Source organism: Pagrus pagrus (assembly GCF_965226575.1).
Source record: "Pagrus pagrus genome assembly, chromosome: 1".
In the NCBI taxonomy this organism is placed as follows: domain Eukaryota; kingdom Metazoa; phylum Chordata; class Actinopteri; order Spariformes; family Sparidae; genus Pagrus; species Pagrus pagrus.
Window position 1 is genome coordinate 35,111,274 of NC_140185.1, and position 18,293 is coordinate 35,129,566.

At 42.1% G+C, this 18,293-nt stretch overlaps 1 protein-coding gene across 1 annotated transcript in view; it reads right to left on the reverse strand.

Annotated features, from left to right (window-relative positions):
* Positions 1 to 14,320, reverse strand: part of pde8a (phosphodiesterase 8A) — a 57,495-nt gene extending 43,175 nt beyond the window's left edge. Inside the window, exon 1 of the mRNA XM_084357760.1 lies at positions 13,924 to 14,320. Coding sequence (XP_084213886.1) covers positions 13,924 to 14,076 — 153 coding nt within the window. The 5' untranslated portion in view covers positions 14,077 to 14,320. The remainder of the gene's footprint in view (positions 1 to 13,923) is intronic.
* Between the last annotated feature and the right edge of the window lie 3,973 nt (positions 14,321 to 18,293).

Below are 18,293 nucleotides of genomic sequence, written 5' to 3' on the forward strand. Positions count from 1 at the left end.
GCTACACAAGAAGGACCGTCTGGCTTGAATAAGAGATCATTAGACTACAGTGACTTTCTTGCCAGAGCCATACCCGACTGTACAATCAGCCCTGTGGCCTACAGAGAGAGGATTAGAATTAGCAGTACACCCACGGTCGGCCAACACCACCCCTGCAACCCTGCGTGACTCCACCTCTCCGCGACAGCTTAGATGTTTTTTTTTTTGAAAATATCAGCCGCGGTTCTCCGGGCCGCTTCAGACGACTCCGAGAGCATTAGATAATCACCGGACCCCCCCCCCCCCCCCCCCACCACCACCCTCCTCTTCACCTGCTAAAACAGGAGCGCTGATGTCACCGTTGCATGAGGGATCAGTGAGCGACACGAGCTGCAGCGCCGGGCTTGGCACACAAACTTGACTTGATTTAAACACACACCGACACAAACACAAACACTGAATGAGGAATGGGGATTTGATGACTGCATGCCAACACACACATTCATGGAAGTCGGTAAACACACACAAGACATAAAGCCCAGATTTGTTTTGCTAAAATAAAATAAAAAAAATGAAGGGGTTTTTTGGTAACAAGGCTGCAACTTATGATTATTTTCATCGTCGTTTGATCTGTCAGTTGTTTAGTCTATAAAATGTCTGAAAATGGTGAAATATGTTGATGAGTTTTTCCAGATTCCCAGATGACGTCCTCAGATGTTGGGGGACTCTCGGCAGATATATTTACTCGTCGTTTTATCAAACAAATTGCTTCTTTTGTTCGACCAAAAGTCTAAAACCCAAAAACGCACAGTTTACAATCACACAAGACAAAGAAAAGCAGCAAGTTCTCACATCTGAGACGCTCGAACGACAGATATATTGACACTATTGCTTGAAAAACTAACTGGTCATCAGAATAGTTGCAGAATCATATTATTGTCCGTCGCCTACGTGATCGAACGACTCAACGTTTCAGGTCTACGTTCTACTGACACCTACTGGGATCAGGCAAAGCGCGACTTTCAAATAAAACACTGACGTCTCTTTTCTAGGGCTGCGACTAAAGATAAGCATCGCTGTCAATTACTTTCTCAATTAATCGATTAATCAGATTTAAGAAGCTGGAATCAGAGAATTTAGACTTTTTTTTCTTAAAATTGTAAGCAGCAGTTACTCTTGCGATTCGACAGGTGACCAATTCTTACATACTGCACCTTTAAGCCAAGCATGCGCTGTGAAATGTTACGTAGCAAACTTACATAATCTGGCTGCCGTACCTGAGCAGGAAATGCTTCGGTGGAAACTGTGAGGAGAACGTGCCCCGATAAAGAATGACTGACGTGCACACGAGACAAGTAAATCTGAATACCTGTATCCGTTTCTAATAGAGTGAATCACTTGTTTAAACATTGCTGCACGTCTGTCAAAAGCAGCCGTGCAATTTATTGTACCTGTCACACCTGCCTGATTACATTCCTCACAGGTCGTCTGCTCTTACTGTGTGCGGTGCAGCCGGAGACGCTGATTGTAGCTGCATGAAACAATATTCTGTACCATGCAGTGTAACACACATGACATATTAATATACTGATACAGCATTCATATGTCTGGGCTGAATAACCTGTAAACTTAAAGTGTGAAGCTTTACATTTTAGTTTTTCAGAGGTTTTTCTTATTAAAATTTGTGTCTATGTTGAGCGTTTACATGTCAGTGCTCCATCACGTCGCTATCTGCTTACTGTCAATCATCGGACACCGACAAGGAACTTTTAACTGGTTATGATTTTAATACTGATGCTTCTGTATGACCTACATAAGCAAACAAGACCATCAGCAAGAAGACTGGCTACTCCTGTACAGTTATTATAGCTATTCTTAACGCACAGTGTTGGATTCTGACCTAACCGGGTCGAATAAGTCAAAAAGACTTGAACTATTCTTCATGGTGGAGAGCTGAGGATGAAGCTGCTCTGTAGTCGTACGGCACTAAAAAGAAGTTTATGCTCTCTGGCATCACATCCCTCCTGTAAACGAACTGATTGTGACACAGCCTCTCCTTTTTTAATTTAGGCCTACTAATGGAGTAGTTTTCTACAAGCTTGTGAGAGATCGTCGTTGCTGTCCGATGGTTTTGATCAGCTAGAACAACGAGCTTCCTCCACTTATGATGACGGAAAATCCTGATTCCAGGTGTGTTTTCGAGCGACGTTACACGAAACTTAGTGCTGACGAAGAAAGCAGATAACGTTGCTCGTTGAGAGGATATGGAAAGGAGAGGCGAGCCGGTGTGCATGCGTGAAGGTGGACAATTAAAGCAGCATTATGGAGGCAAACTTAAGGCGATTCTAAAGAGAGATGAGTGTCATTCTCAGGCCACTTTGAAAGCCATATTTTTGGATTTGAATCTGTGTGATTGTACGAATAATCAAGAAAATAACCCACAGATTAGTCGACATGACCGTGATCCTTAGTTGCAACTCTACATTGTACAGTGGGACATCGTTGAACAGGGATGAAGGACAAACTTTGACTGAAGTAGCTTCATCCACCTTGAGTCAACTTTATGAAGTCAAAGTCTAGTTAGTCTCCTAAATAACAATAATAAAGGCACACTTAAGATGGCTCTTTTCTGCTTTGGTAAACATCAAATCAACCCGGTAGAAAAAGTCAAACTTGAGTCTTTTAGTCTTTAACTGAGGAGATTAAACTGGACGTACTAATCCTGACCTGGATGGATCTCAGCGGTGAAAAGGTGCTTGTGATGTTTTGCAGGCCGACACATACGCATTCAGATCCTGGTTTAAGAAAGCAATGCAGACAGGCTCACATCCTGTTTCTGCATCTTCTGTCTCAAAAAAAATGATTTGCATGCCACGGCCAAATGGTTTTGCTGCCGTCAAGTATCCTGACAATATTTCCACTTGTGTACGATGAAGCCTGAGCAAAATTCACATGTGCCAAAATGTATAAAAGTGACCAAAACAGGGAACTGACCAGAATGTATTTGTTATCATTTGGCTAAAGGCCAAAACGTGAGTTAAGCTTTGTCCTGAATTGTTGGACTGACCCCTAAAAAATGTGTCCTTGCAGCCACACTACTCATGCTACAAAAACAATGTGCACCATCTGCGTGCTGCCCCGTTAAAACTGTACGGGACACATCAGCTGAGGGTACAGTATATCTTCAGAGCGAAAGGCAGGACGCACTCCAGAGAGTTTTGCGTCATAGCTGTGTCCATTAAATTGAGGGAGGAGACGAGTGCCGCCTGCTTAATGCCGTGTTCAGCAGGTGAATGAGTGTCTCGCGTGTTTACTACAGCCAATAAGCTGCAGGCCTGTTCACTTTAAATCCGGCGAGGCTCTCGTCTGCTCAGAGCTGCTTTGGTAAAAGAAAGGCAGCAAAATGAAGTCAAAGCCTCGGGAGCATTTTGATTCTGAAATATTATCAGATCAGCTGCCAAACACTGCAGTGAAATACCCATCAGGTTTATAATTTAATACTTAATCTACCAATTTTTGGTGCTTTGTAAATCTTTCCTCAGGACGAATCTCTCAGCGCTGTGCTCTGTGCTCAAACCTCTCCTCAGTTTATTCTGGCTGCACGGCCGGTGGTGTGACGGAGCGTGAAAATGGCCAAAGTACTCAAGTAACCAGATGCTGTTAACACGGCTGCTAGCATTGTTACCACGCTGTGTTGTGCACGGTTACAGTTGTGTACGGGGAGGTTGAACACACGCCTATGGACACTGACACTGTGACACTATGCGAGAGACATGACTCTCACATGAACTCTTCCTTTTGGAGGAACAATGTACATGGTGTTCTGTACATGGGGTACTTTTCAAAACCACTTCAAAGTGTTGGACTAAGACCTTGAGAAATCTTGGTATAGAGCGTATGAACATGACGTCACTGTGGCGTCTGAACGGTGCATTCAGTTTTTAAGACTGCCAAAGGCTGAGGAGAAGAGAAGACAAGGGGTCGAGACGACTGGAAACACAGAGCAGTTAAAACCCTGAAATGAACCAGGAGTTTTGCACTTCCTCGCCTCAAAATCAACAGGTTTTGTAAATGGATGTTTGGTTAGATGACTGAAATGAGGTCTGTTGTTAACACAAGCTAAAGAAACTGTCATGTTTTGTTAAAATACATGAAAAATGTCTCCTTCCTCATGAATTTTGACACTTTCTTAAAAAAAGGTGGTTGCGAAAAAGAGACTAGAGTTTTTTGGGGATTAACGTTTTCTTCTGGCGATTGAATTTATGCTTCAAGTGACGTTCATCTGTGAACATTATCTTGCTGAGCAGAGTGTGTATCATAAACTTGTGTTTGTCACAGAGCCCCTTTCAAAATAAAGTTCACCATATGCCAGGAAATGACATTTTTGGCCTTCACTTTGTTTGATCCATAAAAAATAAATTGTGAAAAATGTTTCCCAAAGCTCAACATATTCAGTTTACTGCCATAAAGGAGGAAATAAACCAGAAAATACTCACATTTAACAAGCTGGCATCAGAGCATTTTGACTTTTTGTTTTGAAAAAATGACTCAAACCGATTCCTCGATTATCAAAGTAGCTGCAGATTAATTTAATAGTTGACAACTAATCAACTAATCAATCAGTCATTGTAGGACACACTTAGAAAACCTTTGACACGGTGCTGTTCTCCATGAAAGATCACCTCATTGTCCGCTTCAGGATCGTCCTCTCACTGATAAAACGCCTTCGTGCACGAAGCAGGAAGCCACATTTTGAAACACACATCGGTAGCGTGACACCTCGACCCCCTGCAGATGCTCACAGCTCGGAAAAATCCCAGAAATTGGGAGCGACGCAGTCGGGGAGGAGCTTTTTAAAAAGGCCACCAGTGGACCTGGGCCCACTCACATCTACATTCCTGTGAGCTTCTGAAAGAGAACAGAGAGCGCTGCCTGCTACAAAGTAAACACTTGTAGTGCCTTGTTTTGGAAGAACACCATTTCCATAATCTCATGAAACTATCACATGCTGACCTTATGATACTAAATTCTTAACCTGGAGGGGGAGCAGAGCGAGCTTTTCAATGTGGCCTTATTTGTTAAGACTATTTCAAAAACAATGGGAGGTTCTGTTTCATAAGCACATGCACCCAACTGACACCTCATAAATGAGCTCGCTCTCGGCAGATGAAGAGACCCACTGTATCTACACTCAAGGTGACAAAGGGATTTATTATGTTCTTCTCCTGATGTGATTTCTACAGCTGTCACGGACTTTGGTGTCATTATATCGAGTACTGGAGCCGCTTAATACTCAAGAACAGGCTGGTTCCAGGACTAAAAACCCCGGCTGCGTCCAAACATCTTGTAGGGCGATAAGCTCGAGCTGCCAATGCATCAATCAGTGCACACTTGGAGCTCCATGGGCCCCATCTCGCTTCCTCTCAACTGCTTCTGCTCATGTGCGGCTGGAGATAAATGACACGGCTTGAAAAAAAAGCAGAAAAAAGAAATCACCCCCTCACTGCCCCTGCAGACACTCCAGACAGGAAGGGAAACTCACAATCACTCTGCAGCTGACGTGTTGTTTAAACAAAACATAATGAACGGCTTAAGTCATCTGCGTTCGAGAAGCTGGTGACGTTTCGTTTGATGTCAGTGGATGTAAATACAGGACGAATACTCAGAGAGGAGAAACGTTTCAGTCTTAAAGGAATAGTTCAGCATTATTCACTTCCCTGCCACCGCTCAGTCTGTACATTCAATATGAAGCTACAGTTGTACAGTAAACGGCCGGTTAGCTTAGCTTAGCATTAAGTCGAGTCCAGCTAAAAACTCCCTGGCTTTAGAGGAGCTGGTAGGTGGCTAGCCGCTTCCAGTCTTTCTGCTAAACTAAGCTACCTGGCTGTGTGAGAGGTTGTATTAATCTACTTATTTATGATTATATTATTATATTTAAGGTTGAAATGAGCATGTAAGAAAAATGCCGAACTGTTCCTTAACACACACGCACCATTCAGGAGGATGTTTTTCTCCTCACTGCCCATTAGAGCTTCAACTAGCGATTATTTGCATCGTCAGTGAACCTGACGATTAGTTTCTTGATTAATCGGTTTGTTATTCGGTCGAGTAGAAGCTGGAAAATGTCGATCAGTGTTTCCCAAAGCCGACGATGACATTAATCAACCGAAGATAATCAGTTTACTGTCATAGAAACCAGAAAATATTCACATTTAAAGAGCTGGAATCAGATGGTTTTGACGTTCTTTTTCTTCTGCGACTAATTTAATAGCTGACAGCTTATCGATTAATCGTTGTAGCTTCAGTGCTCGTGGATGTATCGAGGATAAACTGGACACAGTATCTGAGGCAGGACCTCGTCCACTCCTGGAAAACTGCTCAGCGGCACATGAAGCCAAAAAAGTTCAGACTTCCTGGATGTAAAATTCCCAAGATCTTGCTCCACCCTCCGCTGACTTCAATGGGGATAAACTGACTTAATCCTGCTCTCCAAATGTTTTCAGACCCAACGGATCAAATTCTGAGAGATAAACTAATTATTTTGTGGTTGTGATGCAAAAAAAAAAAAAAAAGCATCGTTTCACAATGTAAGCTTCTGGGAAAAATTCTCTTGGTCCCATGTGCATGATGTGACGCTGGAATTACACAGTTTGGCCTCTAGCTGCAACGATCCATCAATAAACTGTCAACTAGTAAATTAATCCGCAATTTAAGATTATATATAGTCTGATTCCAGCTTCTTAAATGTGAAGATTTTCTACTTTCTTTTTTCTTCTATGACAGAAAACTGAATATCTTTGGGTTGCGGACAAAACAACATCTTGGGCTTTTGGGAAACACTGACCGACATTTGTCACCATTTTTTCGACTTCATCATTAACTGAATAATTGAGAAAATGATCGGTGGAGTCATCGACAATATAAATAAAAGTAAGCTGCAGCCTGATGGGCACTTTGTAGAAAGACATCCACCTCAAAGACACATTTATGTTTAACGAACAGTTTGACATTTTGCTTACATGCTCATTCCTGTCTTAAAAGGAACAGTTGAACATTATTCACGTCGTTGTCAAGAGTTTGATTGGAAGATTAATACTGCCTCTCACGCAGCCAAGTAGCTTAGCTTAGCATAAAGACTGGAAGCAAGGGGAAGCAGTTAGCCTGACTCTGTCTTTGACAGTAACCCTGAATATTTTTGAGTTGTGGACAAAAGAAGACGTTTGAGGACGTCATCTCTGGCTTTGGGAAACACTCATGGACTTTTTTTTCTGACATTTATAGTCAAAATAACTGATCAATTAATCAAGAAAATAATTAGCAATGAAAATAATTATTAAATGCAGCCCTAGTTTGGCTGCTGTGTAAGATTGGCGTCTTCCTGGGGCCTTGGTGCCGCCTTAAAGCACCAAAACTCTGCTCTGAGGAGGAACTACACTGCTAACTGTGGCAGCGTGCCAGCGGTTAGTGCCATGCTCTAGGCTATAAAAGCCCATTGTACATATACACATGACATCCTTGATAGACATAGATAAGAATAGTCCACCACTTGATCCAATCAGCAGCTGTAAAGACAAAGACAACAGCAGGGCCGTTGAAGTCAAACTGAACATTAACAGTTCTCTGGGTGCGCGGAGGGAGAGTAAAGAAACTACAAATGTCATTGTGACGAGAAAAACAGCTGTCGGTTCGAGAGACACAGAATTGTATGAACTTTGGATATTCGGAGAGTAAATATATAAGAACCAAACGGAGCAGGAGCAGCAGACAGGAGAGGAGCCCAGAAAGTTTGATAGCCAAATGAAAGAAAGTAAAAAAGAGAGAGAAAAGAGCCAATATCAGTCTCCCTCCTCTCAGCCAGCAGAAAAAAGCACAGTGGATTAATTCATCACCATGCTGAGCCTTTGCCCTCCTCTGGAATACATTACCCAATGACTCTCAACTTAGACTAAACACACACACAGACACACACACACACACACTACTGACCAGAGAGCGCACACAAAAACAGTGGGAGAGAGAAACTGACAAATGGGGAGAGGCTGCCCAGGTCAGCGGTGTATCATATCTTGCTATACACTCTCAAAAAAAAAGTAAGATGGATCACGTGAGGCGTTCGGTCCAGAGGCTTCTGAAGTTTCTCTGCTGTGAGTTAGCGAGTGTTTGCTTTGGTTTTTAGAAAAAAGCAACTCTGTGTGCCTCCCCACTTCTGAGGACGGGATCTTTGAAAGCCGGGGACGGTTAGAACGGAGAAAAAACCAGCAAGAGCAAGATCGATTCTGAAAGTATCCACCTCCTCATCCCTCCAGAGTCACTCCTCCAAAACACAAGACACAAAACACACTCACTGCCTGACATCAACTGCCACCTAGCTCTCGCTGGGACATATGTGTTAGCAGCTAGCTCACTACGTTACACAAGCTCTCTTAGCTTCTTTAAGAGTGATAAATACATGCATAAACAACTGTGTTAAATGCTACAAACATACAAACACAAGCATGACAGCCATCATTGTTGTAGACGTGCTTTATGCTAACATTACCTGCTAAAGGAGGCTGTTGCGGCTTTGTTCTTTGGCTCAGGGATTGTGTGCTTTGTGCTAACTGGGTTACAGCTAAACAAAAGTATGTCACTGTTGCTGCCGCTTTCTCATTGGTTGGTTCAAGAGCTGTGTGCCGAGTTAGCTAGCTGCTGAAAAACAGGCGCAGAGGTTGAGTGCTTTGTGCTAATGTTAGCCGCTGAAGGAGGCTGTTGCTGCTGCTGCGGCTTTGTTCTTTCACTCCAGGTCTGTGTGCTTTGTGCTAACGTTAGCTGCTAAAGGAGGCTGTTGCCACTGCCACAGCTTTGTTCTTTGGCTCGGTGGCTGTGTGCCTTGTGCTAAGAAGGCTAGCGGCTCAACAAAAGTCTATCACTGCTACTGCCACCCTTTTGTTGTTTGGCTTAGGGACTGCATGATGAGTTAGCTAGCTGTTTAACAACACGTTCACAGGGTGTATGCTGTCAGTGTCACATCCCTGTCATTGCTAACCATGTCCTCCTGCCTAACGTCTCACTCACATGTAAGAAAACACCAAACGGAAACAACGAACATGGCTATCGTTTGTGCTCACCGCTGTCGAGGTAGCATGTTAGCATTGGACAATTTAGGCTGCACTTTCGCCGCCATTTTTCTGCAACTAGCTCGCTAACGGCTTTAACAAAATGTCTGTGCACGCAGATATGTGTAGCCTTTCCAGTCTTTTCCATACGAATGGACTTATTGGAGGCCTGTGACAGCCACAGATACTGTTTTTTTTCCCATTTGATTAATTGATTGCTGTCAGGATTTTCTACAAATATAAAAAATATATATATAACTTAGAAACGGAGGCTTTAATGGGGGAAGTCTGAGGTATATGGCTGAGTGATTCCTCCACTTATGTTAATGCATGCAGAGGCTGGAATCAGGATGGTATTACTCTCCAGATACTTATAAGCTTAGCACCTTTTATTGCCCTTTTTTCCATTTAGAGTGGGACGTAATGGTAAAACTGATTCTACGTTTGCTTTTCGGGGTGGGGGGGGGGAAGAGCTACTTGAGTTCCTTGAGTGGGGGCAAACAAGGCTGGAAAAGTCAAGGCCAGATAAATGGTGTTGTGTTTGGCTGAGGTCTTTTCTCTGTGTCTGTATGGCCCTACACACACACACACACACACACAAACACACACACGCACACTGAAAAAAATGCCCACTATCACACGACCTTGTACTTGAGCCTTATCATCGGCGGAGCAGCCCAGATGGTAACGTACCCTTGACAAAGACTCACATCACACTCCCAAACTTTCTATTGAATCTTTCTCACACTGCAGACGCCTGCACATGTTCTCTCCCCGTCTCTCTCCGGGTGTAAAACAATGTAAGCAAAGATACAGCACAGTTTTAACATTTGCTTAGTTCAGTTTTGCGTAATACGCTAAACTTGTGCACTCTACTGTAAGCCAGCTGTGCGTGGATGTGGAGAGGATTATTATCGTCCTTTGGTGGACGATGGAAGAAACTAAAAAAAAAAAGAAATAAGACTAACTGGACACAAACTGTTTGAGATGTTGTGGATCAACTGTAACACACATTTCTGCATCAAAATGTCTAAAGATGACGAGACTAGACTTGAGTTGTGTACTTTAATTATCCTAAATGTTCACAACAATGTTCAAAACAGAGAAATCTGTAATTTTACTCAAGGTAACGGTGTGTTTCGCTTGATCGCCTGTCGCTTTAACTTCCAGGACAAACATCAGGCGATACGTCAGAGAGAGGGAAGGAAGTGTGACTAATCGTAGCAAATGTATTAATCACTTTTTTATCTGCCATATCTCTCTCGGTTGTCTATACAAGCCTCTGGATGATTTGTTGAAGTCGTTTAATGCCGCTGGATTTCTTTGTGAAGGATTTTTCCACAATAGTCCAGAGGATGTGACTTTAAGCGGCGTCTCGAGTGCCTCCTCTCAGTTAAGTCGCTAACGTTAGTCTACAAATGAGAGCGCAAACGTAAACAAACGACCGGCTTCCAGCACAACACAGAGGTTCAACAAAGACCGCAACTCCCACGATCCCACGCTACTTCACAACATCATCAAACTGCTTCTTTTGTCTCAATCGTTTTGATTGCGAGATCCCTGGTGGCAGAAATAATTATTGTCAGAAAACAGGCTGTTTCGCTCTTACAATTTCCTAAAGCCCAACGTGGCGTCTTCAAATCGCTTCTTCTGTCCAACCAACAGTCTAAAACCTGAAGGCATTCAATTTACAACCACATGAGACAAAGAGAAGCAACAAATCCTCACGTTTGAGAAATTGGAGCGAAATAATTTTTGGCATTATCGCGAAGATTACCAGATACCAGAACATTTCAGGTCTACGATCTACTGACACCTAGTGGCATCTGGTGAAACGCTGCTATCTCAAATAAAACAGCGACGTCTCTTTGAGCTGAAACTAACGATTAGAGTCACCATCAATTATTCTCTCAAATAATCGATCAATGTCAGAAAACATGTCCACATGTTTTGTCCACTAACCCAAATAATATTCAGTTTACTGAGGAGGAAAGAAACCAGAAACAATTCACATTTAAGAAGCTGGAATCAGAGAATTTAGATTTTGAACTGATTAACTAATTATCAAAATATTAGGTGATTAATGTAACAGTTGACATCTAAATCTATTAATCTCTATTCCCAAATATGTTCCAAATGAAATGGAAGAAATTGCAAACACAATGTGTTGCTTATTAAAACTGTTTCGTGCACACATTTCCAGATCAACCAATAGCCGTTATTGATCTCTTATAGGGAGATGAAATCAAAAGACAAGCAGCCGCAGCAGCGTGTGTCACCGTGCCTTGAACGCATCACGGGGAAGATGTCTGACGGGAGCAGCTACGACTTACTTTTCTATATACGTTACGGTAAAATGAAACCTGGCCGCTCATCGGGGAGGCGACCACACATTAAAGATGACACCCTACAGAACAGGGATTAACCATTTCCAGCCCTAGGAGAGTTGTATACCATTAGTCTAACTCAATCAGGGGACTAATTCAATCAAAGGCACAGTGGGCGTCTTGACGTGGGGGCATCTGTCACACTGACTTCTCACTGCATCCTGCACTGACATTTGGCCACAAAATTCAGCTTGACAGAGGCCCTCGAATAGCCCGAGGTCTGTCAGACAAAACGCACACATACTCATGAAAAACAACCGACGCGCAGCCGCCGCTCGTGCGCCTCTAAATTCACAGGATCACACTTTTTACAGACGCCTGCAGATGTAAACGCAAACATCACAGCACAAGCTTCCTTTAATTTCATCAAAATGTGGGGCTTCTGCGTCATTTCTCTTCATTTAGAGATGGAGATGGAGATCTCGGCTCAGCACCGTGTGAACGCCGGGTTCTCTACGAAGGGTGACGAGGCCTTTTGCACATGAACACCAGGATCTTCACACGTGTGCCTCTTAATCTGACGAACAGTAACATGCTCTTCCTCTGCAGATATGTGACCTCTTACACAATACATAAAGGGGCAAATAATACCAAGAATCATCATCAACCTGATTAGAAACACCTATTTAGTCCCTGCACACAAGCAGGCGCGGCACATTTCGTTATCCTCTGTTAGTGTAATTATTTGTGGTCCAATACACAAATGGGACTGTTATTTTTTGCAATGATGTAACACACTGACGGCTAACTTTTTGTTGCCCTTTTCGCTACACACTCTCCAGTCACACACACCCCCTTATCCACTTGCAGGCAGGTTTAAGAGAGGAGAGGACATCCTATTAAAAAGGATAACGGTCAGAAAGGTGAATCAGAGGCCAAAGCTGTGTCAGCCGAAAAGAACCACGTTTGACAACCGCTTCGTGGTTACAGTCTGTTTCTGTAAAGTGCATCACTCCAGCAGTAACTTCATATAAATCATGTAAACCAGCTGATAAATGCTGCAAATGTCCAAAAAAGAACAAATCCCCGAGGTTAAGTGTGGAGGCCTGCGACCCCGCGACCTTTCACTGAGTGTGTATCACAGCCCGTTTCCACGAAATTAAAAAAAAAAAACGAACCAAGTTGTGATCTCATACGTGGGCATTTTTACTTTAAAGGCAGTTAAAGGATCACTTCACCCAAATATTGTAATTCAGTCATTATCTACTCATGCTGATGGAGCCTTCACTGTGGCTGCTAAGCTAAAAGCGCTAGCTTGCAATTCAATCAAAAAAGTATATATAAAATGGCTCCATGCAGCTTGTCCGGTGTAATCCAAGTCACCAGAAGACCTCAAGATCCCAAAAAATTATATTTTCAGCCCTGATGCGTGATCAAGCTCACACACCCAAGCTAGTGTTTTTAGTTTTAGTTTTTTTTGAGAAAGACAAGCCCCCGTCTACTTCATGCTGCGACGCTGTTTTGCTGTGAAGCTCCAGAAATGTTTTGTGGACTGCAAAACTTCACCTGACTTTCCATCAGCACGGGCGGGAGGAGATAATGGACTGGATTTTATTTTTTAGGGTGAAATGTTCCTTTTAAACTTGCTGATGTTTGCAACGTTGACCATCGTTGTTAAGCATGTTGGCCACATTTGATTATTAGAGCTAAAAATCAAAGTACGGCTGATTCTTCTCGCAGGTAGGTAGAGTAGATAATGTCTGAATTTTCCTTTCTGGGTCAACTTATCCTTTAAATTGAAAGTATAACAAAAAAGAAATCAACTCCAAAGTAAAGGCTTTGACTGTTTTCACGGATAAATCAGATGTATTGTCGCTTTAATGTTTCTTTTCTTTCATTTTTGTCTCCTGGAGCAACATATAATGTATGATTTCTACATAATATTGCCTTTAAAAGGAGCACTGTGTAGTTCTGGAGAAGCCTAATAATACAAACTCATATAAGTGAATAAACAACAACAATAAATAAACTGTTTGAAGGTAGAAAGAAGGTGGCAGGGTCCGCCACATACAAACAAAGTAAAACAGTATGGAAGTGCGTCGTCCTTTAAGGTCAGCTTGTTTATGAAAACAAAGAGTTTGTTTAGGGATGATTTAAAAATCAACCAATGAAGATGTTTCTCCTCCATAACTACACGGTGCAGCTTTAAAGGCTGCTTCCAGCTTCAAACACAGTTCTGGGGGAGCAGCTCTGACAACAGCTTGTTTGTTCAGTTATGGAAAATAAATAAATAAATAAATAAACATGTCTGTGTGAAGACTAAAACATTCTGAAAAACCTACATAGTGCACCTTTAAAACACGATTAATACATTTCGTTTGGTGTCCTGAAAAAAATCATCAACTTTATGCACCACACACACACACACTGAAACACAAACTTCTCCCCCTCACACACACACACACACACACACAGACACACACACACACTTGTGTAAATGTAATGAATGCAGGTTGCCTCACCTTGGAGCTCGGGGGTTTCAGGGGTAGTCCCGAGGCAGGATTTCCTTGATGCTGAGTGGTATTAGTCTGCTGGGGTGAGTGGGAATCCTCGGACTCTTTTCCACTGTGGTAGACCACCCTATCAGAGATATGAATACTTGAAGCACAGCCCATGCTTCAACCCACTTCAGCCTTTCTCTTTTTTTTTTTTTTTTTTTTTTCCTTTTTCTTTCAAGTGCTTTACTTTAATGTCATTCGCCCTCTCCTGTTCTTGTTTTCTGTTTTTATTCTTTAAAAAAAAAAAAAAAAAATAGGGTCCACTCTTTCCTGTTAAGTGTCCACTGCTTTAAATATATATAAATACATGTATGTGTATCATCTAGGCCACAGCAAAGCCGGTTCTCCAATTGCTCTGACACAAGGCATGAATAATATATCTATATATCCCACCACCACCACCCTCCTCCTCCTCCTCCTCCTCCTCCTCCACCAGGAAGCTGATTTCCTCCCTCTCTTTTTTTTTTTTCACATGAACTTAATTGGAGGTCTTTAATCAAAGCAGCTGTCTTATCCTCGAAAACTGGGATCCCGTTATATTCTTCAGCTGCTCCTCTTTGTTTTTTTTTATTTTTTATCCCTCACTCCGGCTCCTCTTCAAGCCTTCTTCGTACCACATCACCATTTTCTCATTTTTTCTCTCAACTTCAGTGTTATCAAGTAGGCCTTAGAAACCCAGTCAGCCAGCCAGTCAGCCAGTCAGTCAGTCAGTCAGTCCCTCCAGCCTGCTGCTGCTTCATGCAATAATAGTTTTATCCATTTTTTGTGTCCAGGGCTTCATGTGTAGTCGTCCTCCTCCTCCACCCTGGAGCCATCAAAAAAAAAAAAAAAAAATGATGCTTTTCTTTAATTTATTTTTTATTCTCCCTCTCTCTCTCTCTCTCTCTCTCTCTTTCAAACAAATCTCACTTGAAGCTCAAGACGCGGGCCACAAACCCGGTTCTCACGACACTTTGCTCCAGTCCTGAGCGGTTCATCATCAACAGGCTGAAATATTCACACTGCGGGCTGTTATTCCGGCCAGTCGCTCCGATGTCAGGCGCCCACCGCGGAACATAATGTCATGTAGCCCGGCAGAAAGCTCCATCTATTCACCGATGTTGTTGAGAAGCGACGGCGGGGGGGTGGTGGAGAGAGAGAGATCTCGGTGGATGGCTTTTGCAATCTCCATTCAAGGCATCCGCTGCCCGGTAGAGGATGATCCGCCTGATAGATAGATATATATATATAAATATAAAAGAGGTCCAAACCCGGGTTTGCAGTTGGCCACAGCAGCAGCTACCAGGCTCCGCGGCGCTCTCCCATTCTGTCGGGGGGGGAAAAAAATCAGGATGTTGGAGGCTGTCAGGCTGCGATATGTGGATGTTACCACCTCTGGAGAATGCAATCGCTTCAAGAGAGACACACAGAGGAGGAAAAAAAAAAATCTAAAAAAAAAAAAAGAAGAAGAAGAAGAAGAAGAAGAGAGAAGAAGAAGAAGAAGAAAAAACACAAGACCGCTCCGTGTCCACAAGTTTTTGGATCTGGGCTTCGGGGGACGGCGGGCTGATCCACGGCTGAGAGCGGCGCTGAGGCAGGATCGAGCTACATAATGCTGATTTTATGTTTGTCTTTTCTCTGCCTTTTCTGGCGTTTGCCCTTCCAATTCTTCAGCACTGCTTGACAGCGGCACATCCAATAAAAGCACCCGCAAGGATTGACCTACAGCCTTTACTGACGTTAATGCAAATGAGCTCCGCGCAGCTAATCGGCGTCGTGCTCGGCGCCGCTGGGTGGTCCTCCGCTTTCCGTGGGAACTTTGAAAGCAGGAAAAAGAGGCTCTCGCAGGCGGCCAGCGAGCCGCGGCAGGCACGGTGGCTCGACGTCTTCCGCACGTAGTGTCGGTAAACCGGCCGAAAGCGGCTGTTAGCGCGGTTTCTCGCGGTTATATGTGCGCTAATTCAAGAATAAGCTAACGTAGAGCGGAAGTTAGACGGTTCTGAGCACACGCAGCAAAACGATTCTGGGCAATCTGATGCCTATGGAGCTCCGCTAGGGACAAAATTAATGACATTACAGTAAATGGCAATTCCGTTTTAGAAAGTCATTTTAAAAAACGGATAAAATACATAAATTAAATGTAAACCACAGCCATATTTCACCACAGTATGTTTACTTTCAGTACTTTGTATAACATGGGTGATGGAATGTAACTGAGTACATTTACTCAAGTACCGTACTGAAGTAGAATTTTGAGGTACTTGTACTTTACATGTCTATTACTTTTACCAAAGTAATATTTTACCACGATGTGTTTACGCTCACTCATGTATGACTATAGTTACTTTTTACAACATGGGTTTAAAGCAGTGATGGAATGTAACTAAGTACATTTACTCTAGAGTCTTGAGGTAGTTGTACTTAACTTGGGTATTTCCATTTCCTGCCAGTTCATACTTCTACTTCACTACAGTTTTGGAGGCAAATATTGTGCTTTTACTCCACTACACTTATTTGATAACTTATATTAAATATATGTATAAGTTGCTTTTTGACATGATCACATGGCTGACTTTGTAATCAAAGTCATATTTTAACACAATATATTTACTCTCACTCATGTATGACTTTTGTTTACTTTTTTACAACACTGTGCAGTTATTTCCATCATTGAGTTATCTGACAATTATTTAATCAGTTAATTTCAGTTTGTTTTGTCCAACCAGCTGTCTAAAATTTAAAAAATAATCAGTTTACAGTCATGAAACATTAAGGAGAGCAGCTCACATTTAGACGCTGATAGCCGCAAATGTTCGGCATTTATGGTTGAAAAGTGGCTCAATGAACAAATAAAGATGTACATGTACAAGTATTTAAAGAAAAATAATAGGTGTACATGAAAATATTCGGGCCGTACATTTAATCAAAAATATTATTGAAATTGCAGCTGGATTTAAAAATTTTTTTAATTAAAGTAAATTTGTGTCAAGCAGAATTATGCAGCTGACGGCCAACAAGCTCATACGTTCAGAAAAACCTCTCTGCTGATATATAAAAAAAACTTTGTTATGATTAAGCAGCATTTTTTGACTCTTGTAGCCACTTCTGATAAAAAATATGTCTGATAAAAATGTTGTAGATGCCACTGGGTCAAGAGACTTCCCCTTTCTTTTTCCATTTAAGTTTTTCGTGCATTGATCCGTCGAGTGATTTCTCTTGCAGTTGAGTCGTAAGCTGAACTGTCCAAAAAGCCTCCGACGAGGGCCGACTAACGGCAAAAGTGCGGGACACACTGCACCGACTAGAGCCACGGATGCTCACTGACGGCCGGGTCTTAAAAAGTGTGTAATTACAACACTGTTTTGTTGTGAAGCTCCAGAAATGTTTTGTGGACTATAAAACTTCACCTGACTTCCCATCAGCATTAGGGGGAGGAGATGATGACTGGATTTTAAATTCTTCGGTGAAATGTTCCTTTAATATTGATATAGTCTAACACGGGTGTTTGTTCTGGTTTAAAAAGCTATTTTTATATTTGAAAACATGTCAGAGATAAAGTGGAAGCCTCAGAATAATTTTTCACATACTGGCAGCAGTTACGATCAGTGCTCGATGAGTTTTATGCTTACAGCTGAAATTAACAGAACTGACATGACAAAACTTTACGTGTACTGTCGACAGTTGACAGTAAACCAAACACAAGTCTGCTGCTTCAGTCGGCGAACTGAAGAACGTAGCAGCACAACGTACACTGATGATAACTGACAGCCAGACACACACACGAATGACAAAAGTGCAAATAAGGGCAACAACAAACATGTCGTCCCCTCATCAATAATAAAGCCGGCGTCACTGAAAGCTTATAAAGAATTGAGCGAGCTGTCAGTGGACGCATTCATCTGTCAAATCTCTCACATAGATTTATTTAACACTTCTTCTGCCAGACTGTGTTTCTGTTTGTATAAAAAGCTATAAAACATTTGAAGCTCTGATTTGATGGTTTCTTCTGTCGTGTCCTTCTGAACCACACCCTCGTTTGATTTGTTGCTCGAGGCTGCAGGATGAAATAACTGTTGATACTGACATTATAGATTATGCACCACTGTATATTCTGTATATAGACGCATGCATTTACTGTACGTAATAGTTTACTTTGTATATATTTATCCAATTATTATTTTATTGTATGTTTAGTATTGTTTACAACTTACAGAGCATTTGACCTTAAAGGAGCAAACTTTAAGGAAACAAACTAAATAAACAAACTCTCTTTGTTTTCACGACTGAATAAACTGAATAAACAAACTAACCTTAAAGGACAACACAATTCATAATGTTTTACTTTGTTTATATGT